At 34.0% G+C, this 15,958-nt stretch overlaps 1 protein-coding gene and 1 pseudogene across 3 annotated transcripts; one reads left to right on the top strand and one right to left on the bottom strand.

Moving 5' to 3' along the window:
- Window positions 1-894: 894 nt before the first annotated feature.
- On the top strand, window positions 895-3,179 carry LOC105167417 (uncharacterized). The gene has a single exon (XM_011087123.3). It carries the CDS (start codon window positions 1,276-1,278, stop codon window positions 2,983-2,985), a length of 1,710 nt encoding a protein of 569 aa, XP_011085425.1. The 5' UTR covers window positions 895-1,275; the 3' UTR covers window positions 2,986-3,179.
- A 10,176-nt stretch (window positions 3,180-13,355) lies between these two features.
- LOC148787095 (putative E3 ubiquitin-protein ligase XERICO pseudogene) lies at window positions 13,356-15,699 on the bottom strand (annotated as a pseudogene). 2 transcript variants are annotated; one of them, XR_016066624.1, is made up of 2 exons: window positions 15,474-15,699; window positions 13,356-14,107 (listed from the first exon to the last, which is right to left on the bottom strand). The product of XR_016066624.1 is annotated as a putative E3 ubiquitin-protein ligase XERICO pseudogene, transcript variant X1 (transcript). The 2 variants fall into 2 exon arrangements; XR_016066625.1 differs by lacking the exon at window positions 15,474-15,699 and adding an exon at window positions 15,295-15,446.
- Window positions 15,700-15,958: the final 259 nt, after the last annotated feature.

The raw sequence follows: 15,958 nt of genomic DNA, 5'->3' as shown, positions 1-15,958 counted from the left end.
ATAAAACATGCGAATCCATAGGTAATTAATTTATAATAATTTTTTTTTGACCTTAATCGATACTAATAAAAAAAGAAAAAATACTTCTCACTCACAACTGAGGAATTTGTAATACTGCAACACTAAATTTTTAAATATTTTAAAAATATATACCAATATAATTACTTATTTATTTTAAATATTCTCTATTATTTTTTAATCGTCAGTCATATATTAATTTTATTTTTAAAATATGTGTCGTATCTATCTGATTATATGTGTAAGTATTATAGAATATGGGTACTCCTATAAATAAAAATCAATTATTAAAAAAGAGTAGAATGCTGACGTGGAATATTTCATTAATAAATGAAAGAATGTAATCTATTGGCCAAAGTCAAATTAACAAAATAATAATATATATAAAAAAAAGACAGTCAAATTAAACATATTTGTGGGTATATTTGTAAAGTCAGAACTCTGTCTCTTTCTCTTACATACTAAAATTATGTATTTCTAATACTTGTTTAAAAATGGACGCAGTTGTCTGGACTGCACCGGGTGCGCATTACGCCCGGAGCTAGGGCTACGTTTGGAGTTTGCAAATTGCAATAACATCTCTTTTTATTTTGTGAAAATAAATCACAGAAAATATCGTATTTTAAGCAGTAATGAACGTTAGGAATGTTTAAAAATAAAATAATAATTATTTGAAAATAAATAATTTTACAATAAATTGCAGAAGTTTCTAGAAAATTAATTATACTTTTTCGTTTAAATAAATTTAATTTAAATTATTCAAAAATAAAAAAAAAGTATGAATTAAGAAAAACACCAAAAGTGATAAGTAAGTTTAGATGATAAAATTGTTAACTTTTAGTAACTGCCAAACAAGGCACAACAACAGTGTAAGGACACGGATTCCGCCCCCCGCCTCATTTTAGCAAGTGGCCTTGCAGCTCGCCGTCTCACCTTCTTCCTTTTGACTCGCAAGATTCTGAATTAGCTCCAAGCTAACACTTCTCTTTCTCTCTCTCTCTCTCTGTCTCCTCACAGCTGAGCTGATCCTCAATCTTCTCCCACTGCATGAAGAAGTAATTGCTGTCCGCCTATACGTTCAAATTTTTTGTATCTATAGCCTCTTCTTCAAACCTTTAACAGATCGTTCCAGCCCCAAGTTTTTCCGTTTTCTGCACGCCCTTTTCTCTAAATTTGAACCTCTTTTTTTCTGGGTTCTATGTTTTTTCCTCTTTTTCCAATTCTTGTGATTGATAAGGCAAGAACAAGGAAGAAAAAATGATGGGTCGGTCTTCATTTGCGTTATCGAGGACTGGAAGTTTCAGGCCTGAAAATCTCGGGCAGAATGCGTTAGCAATGGTGGGCAATCTCTGTTTCACTTTATTCGTAATTGGGGTCTTGATTTTCACCATAATTGCTGCCACTTACCAGCCTGACGACCCTTTGTTCCACCCTTCCTCAAAGATCACGAATTTCTTCTCATCCAATTCCATTGCCACCTTTAAATCTGATGTTGGTGTTGTTAAGACTGGTGAGGACTTCGTTGCCTCCAATCAGACTGCATTTGCTGCCTTTATTAACATTACCGATATCGATACTGCAGCCTTTGTTGATGTTGACGAGCCCACGGTGGTCTCTGAGGCCCGTGAGTGTCGCGTTGATGATCCAATTGATTGTCGTGATCCTGATGTGTTCCATTTGTTGATGAGGTCCACCATTGATAAATTTAAGGACGTACATTTCTACCGGTTTGGGAGGCCGGTTCGTGGGGATAATGATAGTTCTTGCCATATGGCTTGGCGGTATAGGCCAAAAGGAGGGAAAGCAGCTGCATTTTACAAGGATTATAGGACTTTTACGGTGGTCAGGTTTGAGAATTGCACGGTGAGTTTGATTGGGATGGGGGAGTATCATTCGGGTGGGAATGCGAGGAAGAGGAAGGCAAAAGGGAAAGGTAAGAAGGAGGGAGCAAAGGTGGAGGGTGATTCTCTTGGCCTGCCGATGGTTGGGGAAAATGTGGACGACGCACTTCCGTTGGTCGAATCAGAGGATTCATTTAGTCGTAGCAAGTATTTGATTTATGTTGGTGGAGGTGATAGGTGCAAGAGCATGCATCAATACTTGTGGAGTTTCATGTGTATGTTAGGCGAGGCACAGTATTTGAATCGGACTCTGGTGATGGATCTTAGCATTTGTTTGTCTAAGATATACTCTTCGTCTGGTGTGGATGAGGAAGGTAAAGATTTCAGGTTCTACTTCGACTTTGAGCACTTGAAGGATTCAGCATCGGTGCTTGACCAAGCTCAGTTTTGGTCGGAATGGAGCAAGTGGCAACGCAAAGATGGATTGAGTCTCCATCTGGTGGAGGATTTCTGTGTGACGCCAATGAAGCTAGCTGAGGTGAAGGATACTCTAATTATGAGGAAGTTTGGATCCGTGGAGCCGGATAATTACTGGTACCGAGTTTGTGAAGGTGAGACGGAGTCTGTCATTCAGCGGCCTTGGCATATGATTTGGAAGTCGAGACGGTTGTTGGATGTGGCTTCCGCTATTGCAGCAAGAATGAAGTGGGATTTTGATGCTGTTCATGTCGAGAGAGGGGAGAAGGCAAGCAACAAGGAGCTGTGGCCTAATCTTGATAGAGACACTCAACCAGAAGCCATTCTTGCAACTTTGCAAGGCAAAATTGAAGATGGAAGGAATCTTTACATTGCTACAAATGAGCCAGACACGTCGTTCTTTGATCCTTTGAAGGACAAGTATTCCACACACTTTCTTGATGAATATAAAGATCTATGGGATGCTAACAGTGATTGGTATGACGAAACAATGAAGCTCAATAATCGAAATTCAGTCGAGTTTGATGGTTACATGAGGATATGTGTCGATACGGAAGTGTTGTTGAGGGGTAAAAAACAGATTGAGACTTTTAATGATCTCACTAAGGACTGTAAGGATGGCATTAATACTTGCACATCTACCGCCTAATCCACAACGATATGAGGTGTTGGACTTCCTCTCGTGCATCTTATGTGTTTGTCTCCGAAAGAAATTTCGTCTCAGGTTAACTTAAGAAGCTTTAGATATCATGTGTAGGATTTGTTTCATTTGTTAGTGTCCTGTAAGTTTAAGACAATATTACTTGTTTGTATGCAGTGTTTGACAAGTATATATCTTCTGCATCATCTTGAGTTAATTTTCCCAGAAAATTTGTGAGAGTTCAATGTTGGTGATATGATGTAAAATAAGAGAGGAAGGCATTTTGGAAGTCAAAAGCATATAGCATTTGGAGGCACATAATTTTTTATTGTGTAGGAGTTATAAAATGATCGTCAGAAGAATCTAACTCTGATCGTCTTTTCAAGAAGAATCTAACTCTGATCGTCTTTTCAAGAAAAATCTAACTCTGATCGTCTTTTCAGGCCGAGTTTTTAGCTTATGAGATGGTTGGAGGACTATTTGGCACTCTTTCCTTTATTGTCGTAACATGCATTCTTATCCATTCCTGAACCAGAAACAAGTCTACATATATATAGGGGAAATATGTCAGTTAAGTTTTCGTTTAAAATTATTTGAGGAAACTTTACCTTTTTTGTCTCAATTTGATTCTTCTAACCAAATGTGGTCGGATTTTGACTCTTTAGAGGGTAAAATGATTAATAAATTTAATTTTATTACTTTAGTCTCTTGTGCTCATAAAATTATTAAATTAATCATTTTTCACATGGAAAAAATAACTTTTTCAGATTTTATATGTGATATGTTGTAATTATCTTATGTGAATAATGAAAACTTTCAACTCTTGTGAACATAATAATAATATATTGCTTAACTTAAAATAAATAATATCTTCTTTTTAGTAGTTCAAAAAAATCAATTTTGAATAAATTTTATAAAATTTATCTAATATGAAATGTAATAAAAAAAATCTAAATCAGTAATTTTTTATTTCAAAAGTTAAACCTTAACTATATATATTAAATGTTTGGATTTTTGAACAAAAAGTTGGTAGTTTATGCTTTTTAACTAGATTCATTGGTGGATTTACATTATGTAAAATTCATTTTAAGAGGTTTTCTAAATATAGAGTCCCATTTTATAGAAAAAGTTCTATAAAAACTTGTTTAAATGAATTTTTAATATATTTAAAAACCACCAAATAATTTAATTAAAAAGTATATTCCACCAATTTTTTCTTCAAAATCATAGCTGTTAATATTTAATTATATTGTTAAGATTTAATTTTATTAGACATATCTTTAACTCCTAAAATTAAAGAACTAACTTAGATTTCTTTTATTATATTCTTAGATTAGATAAGTTTTATAAATTTATGTATAATTTTGATATATTTTGTCATATTTCAAATGAAAAAGAAAGAGACTGTTTTATTTTAAGTTAAGCAATATGTTAATATTATGTTCAAAAGAGTTCAAAGTTTTCTTTTTCATACAAGATAATTACATCATACCATATAAAAAAAATAGTTTTCTTTCTAAAAAATGACTAATTGATAATTTTACAAACTTAAGGGATTAAAGTGATAAAATAAAATTTAAATTGATCATTTTACCTCTAAAAAGTGAAACTCCGGCCATATATTTGTCGGAAACTAATCAAAGGGACCAAACTGCGACAAAAATTAAAGTTTCAAAATGCTAAAGTCAATAAATAAACTTGAAAAACTAAAAGAATATAAATAAAACTTAATTTAGGGACTTAATATAGCATTTACCCATTTTATTTATTCGCATAGAAGTGAAAGAGTTAAATTACTTATTAATTATATTATTGTAAGAGAAACTAATTTTTTAGTGCAAATATATAGTAACACATATACAAATTATAGACAACAAAATGTGCTTTAACATTTGAGGTAGGGTCCCCCCAAAAAAAAAGAAAAAAAAACTTTTTCTTATTATGAATTGGGTAAATTATATTTTGTCATTCGAATTATGTCCATTTTTACACTTTGACTTCTAAATTTTTTTTGCATCAACTTACCATCTCAATTTTTTACTAAATTTGAACTTCTATCAATTAAATTTAATGTTATAATAATATATATAAGTATGTGTGTAGGACTTATGATGTTGAGACAATTTAAGCTGGCATTTGAGAATGGTCTTACTGCATTTAGAGAATGGACTACGTCTCAACATGCATATATGGACGGTGAGAAAATTAAGTGTCCGTGGTGGAACTGAAAAAATGAAGTTTTCAAAACACCGAATGAGGTAAATTTTGACTTGTATATGAAAGGTTTTATGCTGAAATATTATAATTGGACTTCCTATGGCGAGAAGAGGGTACAAGAGTACTTTAAGGTCGTTTGCGCCCCCTTTGTAGGAGGAGCAAACTCTCGCTGTTTATGAGGAGGAGGGTACTAATCCGCACTAGGGTGATGTGGTGCAGATGTATTTTGATGCCGTCGGTCGGCTTTCTAGTCTAATTATAACTAGGAGGATGCGTCTGATGATAGTACGAGATCTTGTCCTACTAATGTCGGGCCTAATTCATATTACGGTGGGGGCCCTTATGATTATATATCTGGGCCGTCTGATCATTTTTACGATGTAGTGCATGCTGCCACCCAGCCATTGTGGAACGGTTGCACCCAATCTCAATTAGCAACGGTTGCTGGTTTGGTGACTATCAAGGCCAAGGGAAATTTTTCTGAGCGAATATATGATCAAATATCCCAATGGGCTAATAATATTTGCCCCATAATCATACCCTGCCCCTCAATTACTATAGTACGAAGAAGTTGATAAGAGATTTAGATTTATCTGTTGAGAAGATTGATGCGTGTAAGAATGATTGCATGTTGTACTTGAAGGACGATATTGATTTGGATTATTGCAAATTTTGTGGAGCAGCTAGGTACAAGCTGACCAGGGAGCAAAATCCTAACTACAAGAAGACACCTTATGCCATTCTTAAGTACTTTCCACTTATCCCTTGTCTGCAGAGGTTGTATGCTTTAGAAGCGACTGTCAAGCACATGACGTGATATGCCAACCATCAGACAAAGTAGGTATCCATGTGCCATCTGTCTGATGCAGAGGCGTGAAGGCATTTCAACCGAACATATCCTATTTTTGCAGGCTGCAAGAGCCCCATAGTGTTAGATTTGGATTTGTGCACGGATGGGTTTGCACCGCACGGGTAGTACGGTTGTACCTATTCATGTTAGCCCGTTATACTTACACCGTATAATCTCTCACTAGAAATATGCATGAGTTCTGAGTATATGTTCCTAACGATGGTGATCCCTAGCCCTCCAATTCGAAACGACTCATCAATGTTTACATTGAACTGCTGATCAAGAAGTTGCAGAATTTGTGGCATGCGTGTACACTGACGCACAACAATGCAAAAAACAAGACATTCATGATGCGCGCCACATTGATGTAGATCGTGAACAACCTACCCATTTACAGGATGGTGTCTGGATGGAGTACTGCTGGTGCTATGGGATGTCCAGTTTGTATGGATGACACACATGCATTCCATTTGTAGAACGGTAGAAGGCGTGCTATTTTGATTGCCACATACTAATTTGATAATTTTACAAATGTAAGGGACTAAAGTGATCACTCCAAAAAGTGAAACTCCAGCCATATTTTCACCAGAAATAGTAAGAGGAACCAAACTGAGACAAAAAATAAAATTTAGAAATGCTAAAATCAATAAATGAACTTGAGAAACTAAAGTAATTTTAAACAAAAACCTAAGTACCAAATATAGTGTTTACCCATTTTATTTATTTGCATAGAAGTTAAAGAGTTAAGTTACTTATTAATTATATTATTGTAAGAAACACTCGTGTTTTAGTGCACACATGTATTGTAACACATATACAAATTATAGAAAACAAAATGTGCTTTAACATTTGAAGTAGGTCCCCCCCCCAAAAAAAAAAAATTCTTATTATAAATTGGCTAAATTATATTTTGTGATTCAAACTATATTCATTTTTACACTTTGACGTCTAAACTTTTTTTCCGTCAACTTGTCATCACAACTTTACTAAATTTGCACTTTGCCATATATGAGGGTCTTTTTGTTGAATATTTTGCTAAAAAAATATCATATGCTGTGCATATGTGGAAAATATCATATCACATAACCCTTAAATATCACATGTGCACTGCACAAGATATTTTTTGATAAAAAAAACTTGATTGAAAAATAGTTATAAGTAGCAAAGTGCAAAATTTAGTAAAGTTGATATAGTAAATTGACACAAAAAAAAATATTTAAATACCAAAGTGTAAAAATGATCATAGCTTAGATGATAAAATATAATTAACCCTTATAAATTTGAGGTACTTAGGGAAAAAAATATATCTTTTTTCAGTAAAGGTAAATTTTTTTGGATAAAGATAAATAATCGCAAGTTCAACAATTAGCCACCCATGACCCAACTAGTTAAGTCTATTGCCCCCACTTGAGTTACAGGCCCACATGACCAAGCTTAGCAAAAAAAAAAAAAAAAAAAAAAAAGAAATTGTATATCTTGTTGTATATATATATTCTTGCAAAACATAAAACATTGACTAGATTTCATTTTACAGAGTACATATTATTGTTTAAATGAAATTGTTGATAATCTTCAAAATAAGTCATTTTATGGTAAGATTCATCCAAAAAATGTGTAGTATCAATTTTTAAGAGTAAATATAATGTAAGCTTAAAGAATGCAATAAGGCTAGAAACCAATACAAGGTTCTTATACAAATTATAATATTTAAACAATATAAAACTTGTACAATATAATCTTAGATCTCAATATTAGATATTTTTACTATTTATAAATACATTCAGTGTTAAAAATATTATATTTTACGATCTAAATTATGTTTGTTTTTACACTTTATCTTCTTCTTTTCTTTTTTTTTTTAATAATTTACCTTCTCAACTTTGTGAAATTTGTACTTTGCCATATATATGACTTTTTTCTGGTCGATTTTTTCTATCTAGAAAATATAGTGATGTTTTTCGGACATGTGCACTGTATATAATATTTTTTCGATAATAAAATCGATCGAACCAAGGATGTATGCATGAAGAGAGAAAGTTGACTGGGTGGCTGTATGCAAAACCAAGGCTCGAAGAATAATTGATGACTCTCGATGGACCGAAGTCACATTTTAGCTAAAGGAAGCCATACATACTTAGTAAGTTGTTACAGACAATCAAACGTATGATATGCATGATCCAAATAGTATAACATTAGTCGTTGATTATTCTGTGGCATATCAACATGGAGCAGGTACATCTCGCTCGGCAATTGGTGAATCTGATGATGAAGATAGCTTTGATGAGGATTATGAGATTGAAGAAGACAATAATTATGATTGAATGTTTATTGTTTCTGTAGCGAAACATTTGAAGTTTATTCATTCTATATGAAATATAAATTTTTCAATAAATTAAACAATCTTGGGACGGTTTTATGTGGCACAAATCGTCCCAACACCACAGTTCCAAATAGGAACGGTCTATATGAAAATATACCGTGTCTAAAAACCATCCCATAGTATACGGAAATAATGTGAAATATCAACTAGGAATGATTTTCTATATTCTAACCGTTCTAGAAAATGTTCCACCCTACACCAAAAGAAAAAGAGGAAAATTCAAAAAATTGGAGCGGTTTTCTAATTTGGCAGTTCTAAAATGAGTTCCATAATAATTTAATTTGGCGCCAGCTGAAAAAAGGGGAAAAATTTACAATTAACGATCATAAATTTAAAAACTATTCCTAATTTTAAGATCGTTAATAACCATGCCAAAATGTAAAAATATTGTTCCTAAATCTAACAAGAAATGTCTAGTACATGTTTTGGTTATGATATCTTAATATCCGCGTGCCTAATTAGTTCCAAATTTAAAAGAATATAACATTCTATAATATGTGAATATATCTAACAGTCTGATTGAAAATCACATGGCCTGATTAACAGTTGCACCGTTTTGAACCTCGCTTATTATAAGCTAGATATGAAATTCAGTATCCGTATGACAAAAATATTTAAAATTTCACCAAATGTAGTCTTTTGTCTATTTAATCATATCTAACGGTTTGTTCAAAATGTAACGGTCTAATAAGGCGATGCAGTACAACAGTATAAGATGCTAGTTTTATCTATGTAATACTAACAAATTTGAATATATAAATATACTAATGTAGTGAACATATATCAATCTCATGAAAAATATTTTATTTTTTCAGTGGTCTTAATCAATTTATTGTATATTTTTATTTGTTCATTAACGTATCCAGTACGGATTTTATTTAATTTTTATTTAGTTTTTTAAAAAATGAATATGTATTTGGAACTCAATTAGGAATAGTCTTTTACCAATAGGAACGGTTTATTAAATACTGATGTTTACACAATGTCATTTTTGTTTGCATTATTTAGGAACGGATATGGGAGCTGAATAGCTCATAATATGTTTGTTTGTTTTACAAGAGACGTTTCAAAAGCTGGTGGAGAATCATCAGCCTCAGGCCACGGCCGATTACCATGATAACCCAGCTGAATCGGAGGCCTCGGTGGTGATGACCGAGCAGCAGCTGTGGCTGGCAGCAGTTGAGGACAATAATAAGGATCGTGTATTCGACCTTGATTTTTAGGCCCACGTCTCCAGCCAGACCTACACGTCGCCATCGCCGCCACCACAGCATAGAGGATCAGATGGTCCGGTTGGAGATAGTGATGATCGACATGATGGCCTTGATGAAGTCCATGCAGGACAACGCCTCGACTAACGGACCTTCACAATCGACTGCCTCCACTAATGCCCCAGCACAGCCTCCGATAGGACCCCTCCCCTAACGACGATGATATGAACGTTGCTGATAAGGGGAGTTTAGATTAGGTTGTTTTTTTTTAAATATTTGTAATTGAATAATTTTTATATTAAAATAATATTTTTCTATAAGTATCCATGTTTCGTAATGTTCATTACATTCCATTATTTAATATTTAATTAATTAATTAAACTAATACACATAATTAAATTTAACAATTAATTATAAATATAAATTATTATTTAATAATAAATATTTTAAAGAATATTTAATTTAAGAATGGTTTAGGGACCTGTTAAAGAACTGTTACAATTTTCAAAAATAAACCGTTCCAAACATAATTACTAAAATAATTCTAAAAATGTATTCTTAAATAAGGACAAAACCCTTCCTAGGTATATTTCAATTCAGATTAATGCATATTCAACAATCAGTTCCAAACAATAATCCTACAACAACAACACTGTATTCCAAATAAATGATAAACTGTTACTAAGGATATTCTAAAGCAGAAGCAATCTTTAATTCCAAAGACCGTTCCCAAATATATCACCTACATACACAATAACCGTTCCAAATTTATTTAAAACGTATTCCAACAACCATTTTAATATTATTATAATTTTTTTTAAACAACAATTCCAAAAGCTATAAATTGTGTTTTAAGTAAAGAAATCATATTTTTATATTGAAATACCCAATTAGGAACAGTTATACTGCATATGGTACAAATATCGTTCCACACTTAGGACGGTCTATGCTCAACCGCTCTTAATTACTATGAACATCGTCTATAACGACGAAAGGATAACTGTTCCAAATACCGGTTCAAATTAATTCAACTAAAAACAGCCCGTTCCAAAAGTTACAAAAACTATTCCTAAATCTAGTACAAATATGCACTTCTTTGTAGTGTACATTTTGTAAAATATTGATGCGTTTCAAATTTTTTTGATATAGGGTCATCTGGAACAATTTTCCTAAATCATTTCTATTTCAAATTCAAATTTCTTCAGTCCAAAATGTAAATTTAGATTATATTTGGATTGATAGATTTGAAGACATGGGTTCCAAATTTCTAATAATAACTCCTTTGCAAACTTTTGGATTTGTTTAGATAATTTTAATGGTAAATTATAAGGAACTCTTCTTAGGTCTGACATACAAGTACCTCCTTATTTTTTGACAAATTATTAATACTCTTTTGATGTTTTGATGAAATTATGTAATTTTTTTGATGAAGCTTGTAATTGTCCAATTTGTTCTTGTGGTTTTTTTAATAAAAAAAATAAAAAATTGTATGACAAAAAAAAAAAAAGGAATTCATGGATCAAAATTTTAAAAACTATCCACTTAATCCATGAAAGGTTTTGAAAATTTTAATAAATAAGTAAAGTTATAATTTATACTCCACAAGAGCATTTTACCCAGTTTATCATAAAAAAATAAGGGAAGCCCAACGAAAACTAATAGATTGGGCTAGTTGTTGTATGATCATTATTATAAGGAGGTATTGATGATTTCTCAAATAAAGAAGGGTATTTCTAATTATATCATATCTTAGGGGAGCTTTGTTGTAATTTTTTCTAATTGTAAACTCAAACCAAATGCTTCAACTCTCAATTTAACTATATTTTGTTGAACATTGATGGATTTTAAATTCTTCTAATATAGACGAGTAATAGCTTAGCTTATTGGTCAAGACTGAGGCCTCATTTACAATTCGAGGGCATGATTTGGGTCCTACCAGAATATGGATATTTGTCTCACTTTATGTGAATTTATTGTAATATATTTCATAATTCTTTGTTATATTGTTATATTTCAGGGTTTTTTTTTTTTTGGCATTCCAAGTTGAATTGAGGGTTTGTTTTTTCTTTTGTCCATTTACAAATTTGTGAAGAACTAACACAAATGACTACAATCCCATCATTTCATTATCAATTCTTGGTAATAATTCATTTTTTCAGAAAAAGAGACATTATAAAAATAGACATACTGTAAAATCAAAACAGGCCTCTAGGCCAAGTCCTTCTCCTCCAACAATAGTGAACAGAACAACATTTTTGTTGCCTAAATTTGAGGATTTACAGTAACCTCACACTCTAAATATAGACAACCTCAGGGACCTGAAACAACAGAACATATAATAAAAGAAGCCACAACTCTCACATTTGTGCAAGGAGACCACATCCCAGACAATGCAACTCTTCTTTCTTTCCATTGAAAGTGCAGGATCATCATATTTTGGACAACCTTCCAACTCACAACCTGTAGCATCTTACCAGGTAAACAAACGTACGTGCTCGTTTTTTTTTTTTTTTGAAAAGCACGACGTCCCTTTTCTGGCATCTCGACGATCCTATGTTTGGACACCATCTACTTCATTTAGTCTGAATCTTGAAGAGGTTGATGTTAAGGAAGCTAACATGCATCTAAATCCTATGTCCTTCTGTGTATTATGTTTCTATGCGATGGCTATTATTCAGACACATCTAACTTAAGACGAAATTGTTATTGAGTTGCTGCATTCCATTGTAATTAGATTTCTTCGAATGATATTTTTGGCTACAAAAGCCAAATCCTTTACACAGCTGTAATAGAATCAATTCTGAATTGAATGTCTCAAAAGTGTTCGAGAAGTCGTGTTTCTTGAGTAACTCATCCAAGCAAGAACACAGGCATGATATATGTTGTTTCAGTTCACCGCAACCAACCACATACTCATATGCAGAAAAGAAAATACAGCAGGACACAAGAGCGCGCACACAAACATGAGTCTTTTGACGAAATTAAGGTTTTATTTTTGTAAAATTTATCAGGAAAAAAGTATAAGCGGGCGCCAATCAATCATCCCTCCGAAGCATTTGATTGTTTTTTGTGAGTCATTCATGCTTCTAAAAGGTTTCTGCTATCTAACAGGACAAGAATGGCTGAAGAATCAAAGACGAGCGTAAAGTACGAGAAACCAAAGCCAATCATCCCTAACCTGTGCATGGACACATTGAAAGCTCCATCCTGCTCCTCAGCCTTAACCTCTCCAGTTGCCCTGAGCAAGTCGGCGACTGTCAGACGATACAACTGCTTGTGCTCGCCAACAACACACGCCGGTTCATTCAGGTGCAGGTACCACAGAAACGTGGGCCTGACACGCAATAGCCTGTCGGTGGGCTCAAACCTGTCTGAGTTAGCAGGTAAATCAAGCGTGATTTGCGAAAATGTGCCTCGTGTTCATCTCATGTCTGCTCAGAGGCAAGGCTCCTCATAATCCAGTTGCCTACCTTCATCATGCAAAGAGGCTCTTGATAGATTATGTTCATATTGCTTCTCAGTCCTAGTCGACTCCTGTTTTATACCTTGTGCAGTTTGTTGTTTTGCTTCGATTCAATGACCATCAGTCTCTGAAGTTCTTGTACATAACTCTCTCTCTCTCTCTCTCTCACACACACACACACACAGACACACACATGTATTAACTGACCTGATACCTTAGCTGCACAAACAAAGACATCCTGCCTAACTAGTTACCGCATTAAAGAAAGGTTTTTTAACCTCACCATAAAAGTTAAACCAATTTGGGGCATGATAATGTTATCAGAAAAAGAAGACTATGATTTTAAATAACGCTACTACATAGCATTTCAGAAGACTTCTATAATATATATACAACAGAAATATCAGTCATGCTGACCCGTCACTTCAAGAGGACGCAAAACATTGGCAGCTAAGCATACGCATCAGGCTATATTGGTTTATACTCTGTACACGCTAAGCTGTACAAAGAGAACTTTCCTCAACGAGGATCCTTCACAGATAGTCACATAGGACAAGCATCTTCTCCTACTTCATGAGGAATCATGTAATTCCGACAGAGAGGGCACGTGGTATTCCAGTAATTTACCCACTCCTCCAGGCACGACTTATGGAAAACATGGCCACAGGAAAGGTGGTTAACCTCTGCATTTGGCTTGAATTCGGTCAGGCAGATAGAGCACTCTTGTCTCAGGCAGTCGCATATGGAAATCGAGTCATACCGTGTTGTTGGTATTTGGCTGCGGAATTCCTCCATGTATGATTCCGAGGGGCTCCTATGACATTCAGCTGAGTCGGATGGCTCCACAGAGAGTTCTTCCCATGATGCAATGCGGATGCCAATGACATGCAGTATAGACCGAACGATCTCCCTCATGATAGATATGGATATTGCTGTGTTTGCTAGAATTACGCAGAGCACTCCAGCATCAGCTGGAGTTGGATAGGACGAAATAGCCATTTTGAGCAAGCCTAATGGAGAATTGCAAACATCGATTCAGCCAAAGTCATTGAAGACCCAGATACAGTATTCATCATGCAAGCAAAATGGAAAAAGTCGAAAACCCAACTTACTCATTCCCCTGTGCCTAATCGACCCAGGTACAGTATACATGATGCAAGCAAAACAAAAAGAAAACCCAGCTTACTCATTCCCCTGTGCTGGAATCTACTTCGAAGACGGAAAACAGTAAGAGTATAAGGCCATATCAGACTATCATTTTCCTCTTTTTCTTCATATGATACCCTAAAAATGGTCGTTAGTCCTATCCTGACATTCTTGTTTCTACAACTAATGGATATATCAAAAATCTGTGGTATCTTCCACAGATGTCGTACTAAAAGGTAAAGCAGTTTGCAAATTTTGATACGGAATCAAACAAAATATGCTCAGTTTTGAAAAGCTCATACATCCATTGACAACTAATTTCAAGAAATGCAAAGGCAACCATGCAAACGTGTTTTACAGTCAAGACACAGCTAGCTCGCAAAGCTTACCGACAACATTGCTGTTGCAGCCATAGCAACAAAATGGAACTATGGGTGAGAAACATTCAACATAGTTTATTCCAAATAGAAGGCAACAGAAATCGATCAATTGACAACATTAGATCAAAAGGGGCTCGTTCTCAGTTGAAAACTCTACAAAAGTTATTGCAGTGAACAAGGTAGAACATATCCAATACTGACCAATCAATGAACTGACAAGTGTCCTGCTAGCAAGCAAGTCGACCACATTATTACAGGTTAATAATATTTGGTGAAACACAACTTTTGCAAATTAAGAATAAAGTCTGAGATGTTTAAGATTAACACACATCTAATTACAGAAGATGACAGCACGAATAGTCCAGAATCATATCACCCCACCCCCTTCTAAAGAGAAAGAACTAAGGAACCTCTGGAAATTAAGCCACATAGCATGCATATAATATGATTCTAATGGTTGAAAAGAAAAGAAGCCCAAAAAACTCCAGAATAGCTAATAAGCCTCAGAATCAATCCTGAACACATAGATTCACACGATAACTAGTAATCCATATTTAAGAACCACAAATAATTATTACAACAGCGGCTAAGGCAGAAAAGGATCATGACCAAACAGAACCACACAGAAGCAGCAAGCTAAACAAGATAAGCTGGAAAAAGGAAAAGGCCACCTTAAAAAAGCAAAGATCCACACAGTATTACAACATAGAAATCCCCAAAACATAATTCTAACTTCCCAAATGGAAAAACCCATCAAGAATTGAAGGGGAAAAGAGTCCCATCTGTCTCCAAGAACCCAAAAAGAAGCTGCTTTTTTTTTGTAGTAAAAACAAAAGAAGATAAGACTTACAAGTTTCTTGAGCTCAAAGATTAGGCCTTTTGTGGGTTAGGCACAGCCAGCCACCTTCAAGATTGTGCAGAAGAGATGAAACAATTTGTGCAGAGAGTCAAGGGAGTAGTGATATGAGAATTGCAGATATGTATTATAGTTTTATTGTATGCTTTAACTATCAATTTTGTTTGAAGGATTTATAGTGCAGATGAAAGTACTGTTGACCCCACCATTGTTATCACTTTCCTTTGTCTTCTTATGTGTTAATACTTTCCTCTTTCTCCCATGTTACATTTTATCTTGTTTGTCCAAATTTTGCTCTTAGGAAATGCTGATCAACTCCAAAATATAATAAAAGTAATAATATTTTTTTTAAAAAAAATTGAGTATACGGAAAAATCATAAGAAAAAAGAGTTAAAAAGTGCTTTTTTCCCCTTACTTGTCCCAAACTTTTGCGTTTTTTCTAAATTTTTTATTTGAACAATAGAATTAAAAGCAGAAT

Source organism: Sesamum indicum, linkage group LG8 (genome assembly GCF_026168435.1).
Source record: "Sesamum indicum cultivar Baizhima isolate 11 linkage group LG8, ASM2616843v1, whole genome shotgun sequence".
NCBI classification, from domain to species: Eukaryota; Viridiplantae; Streptophyta; class Magnoliopsida; order Lamiales; family Pedaliaceae; genus Sesamum; species Sesamum indicum.
Note: the sequence above shows the minus strand (reverse complement) of the source record. Positions and strands in the feature narration are given on the sequence as shown.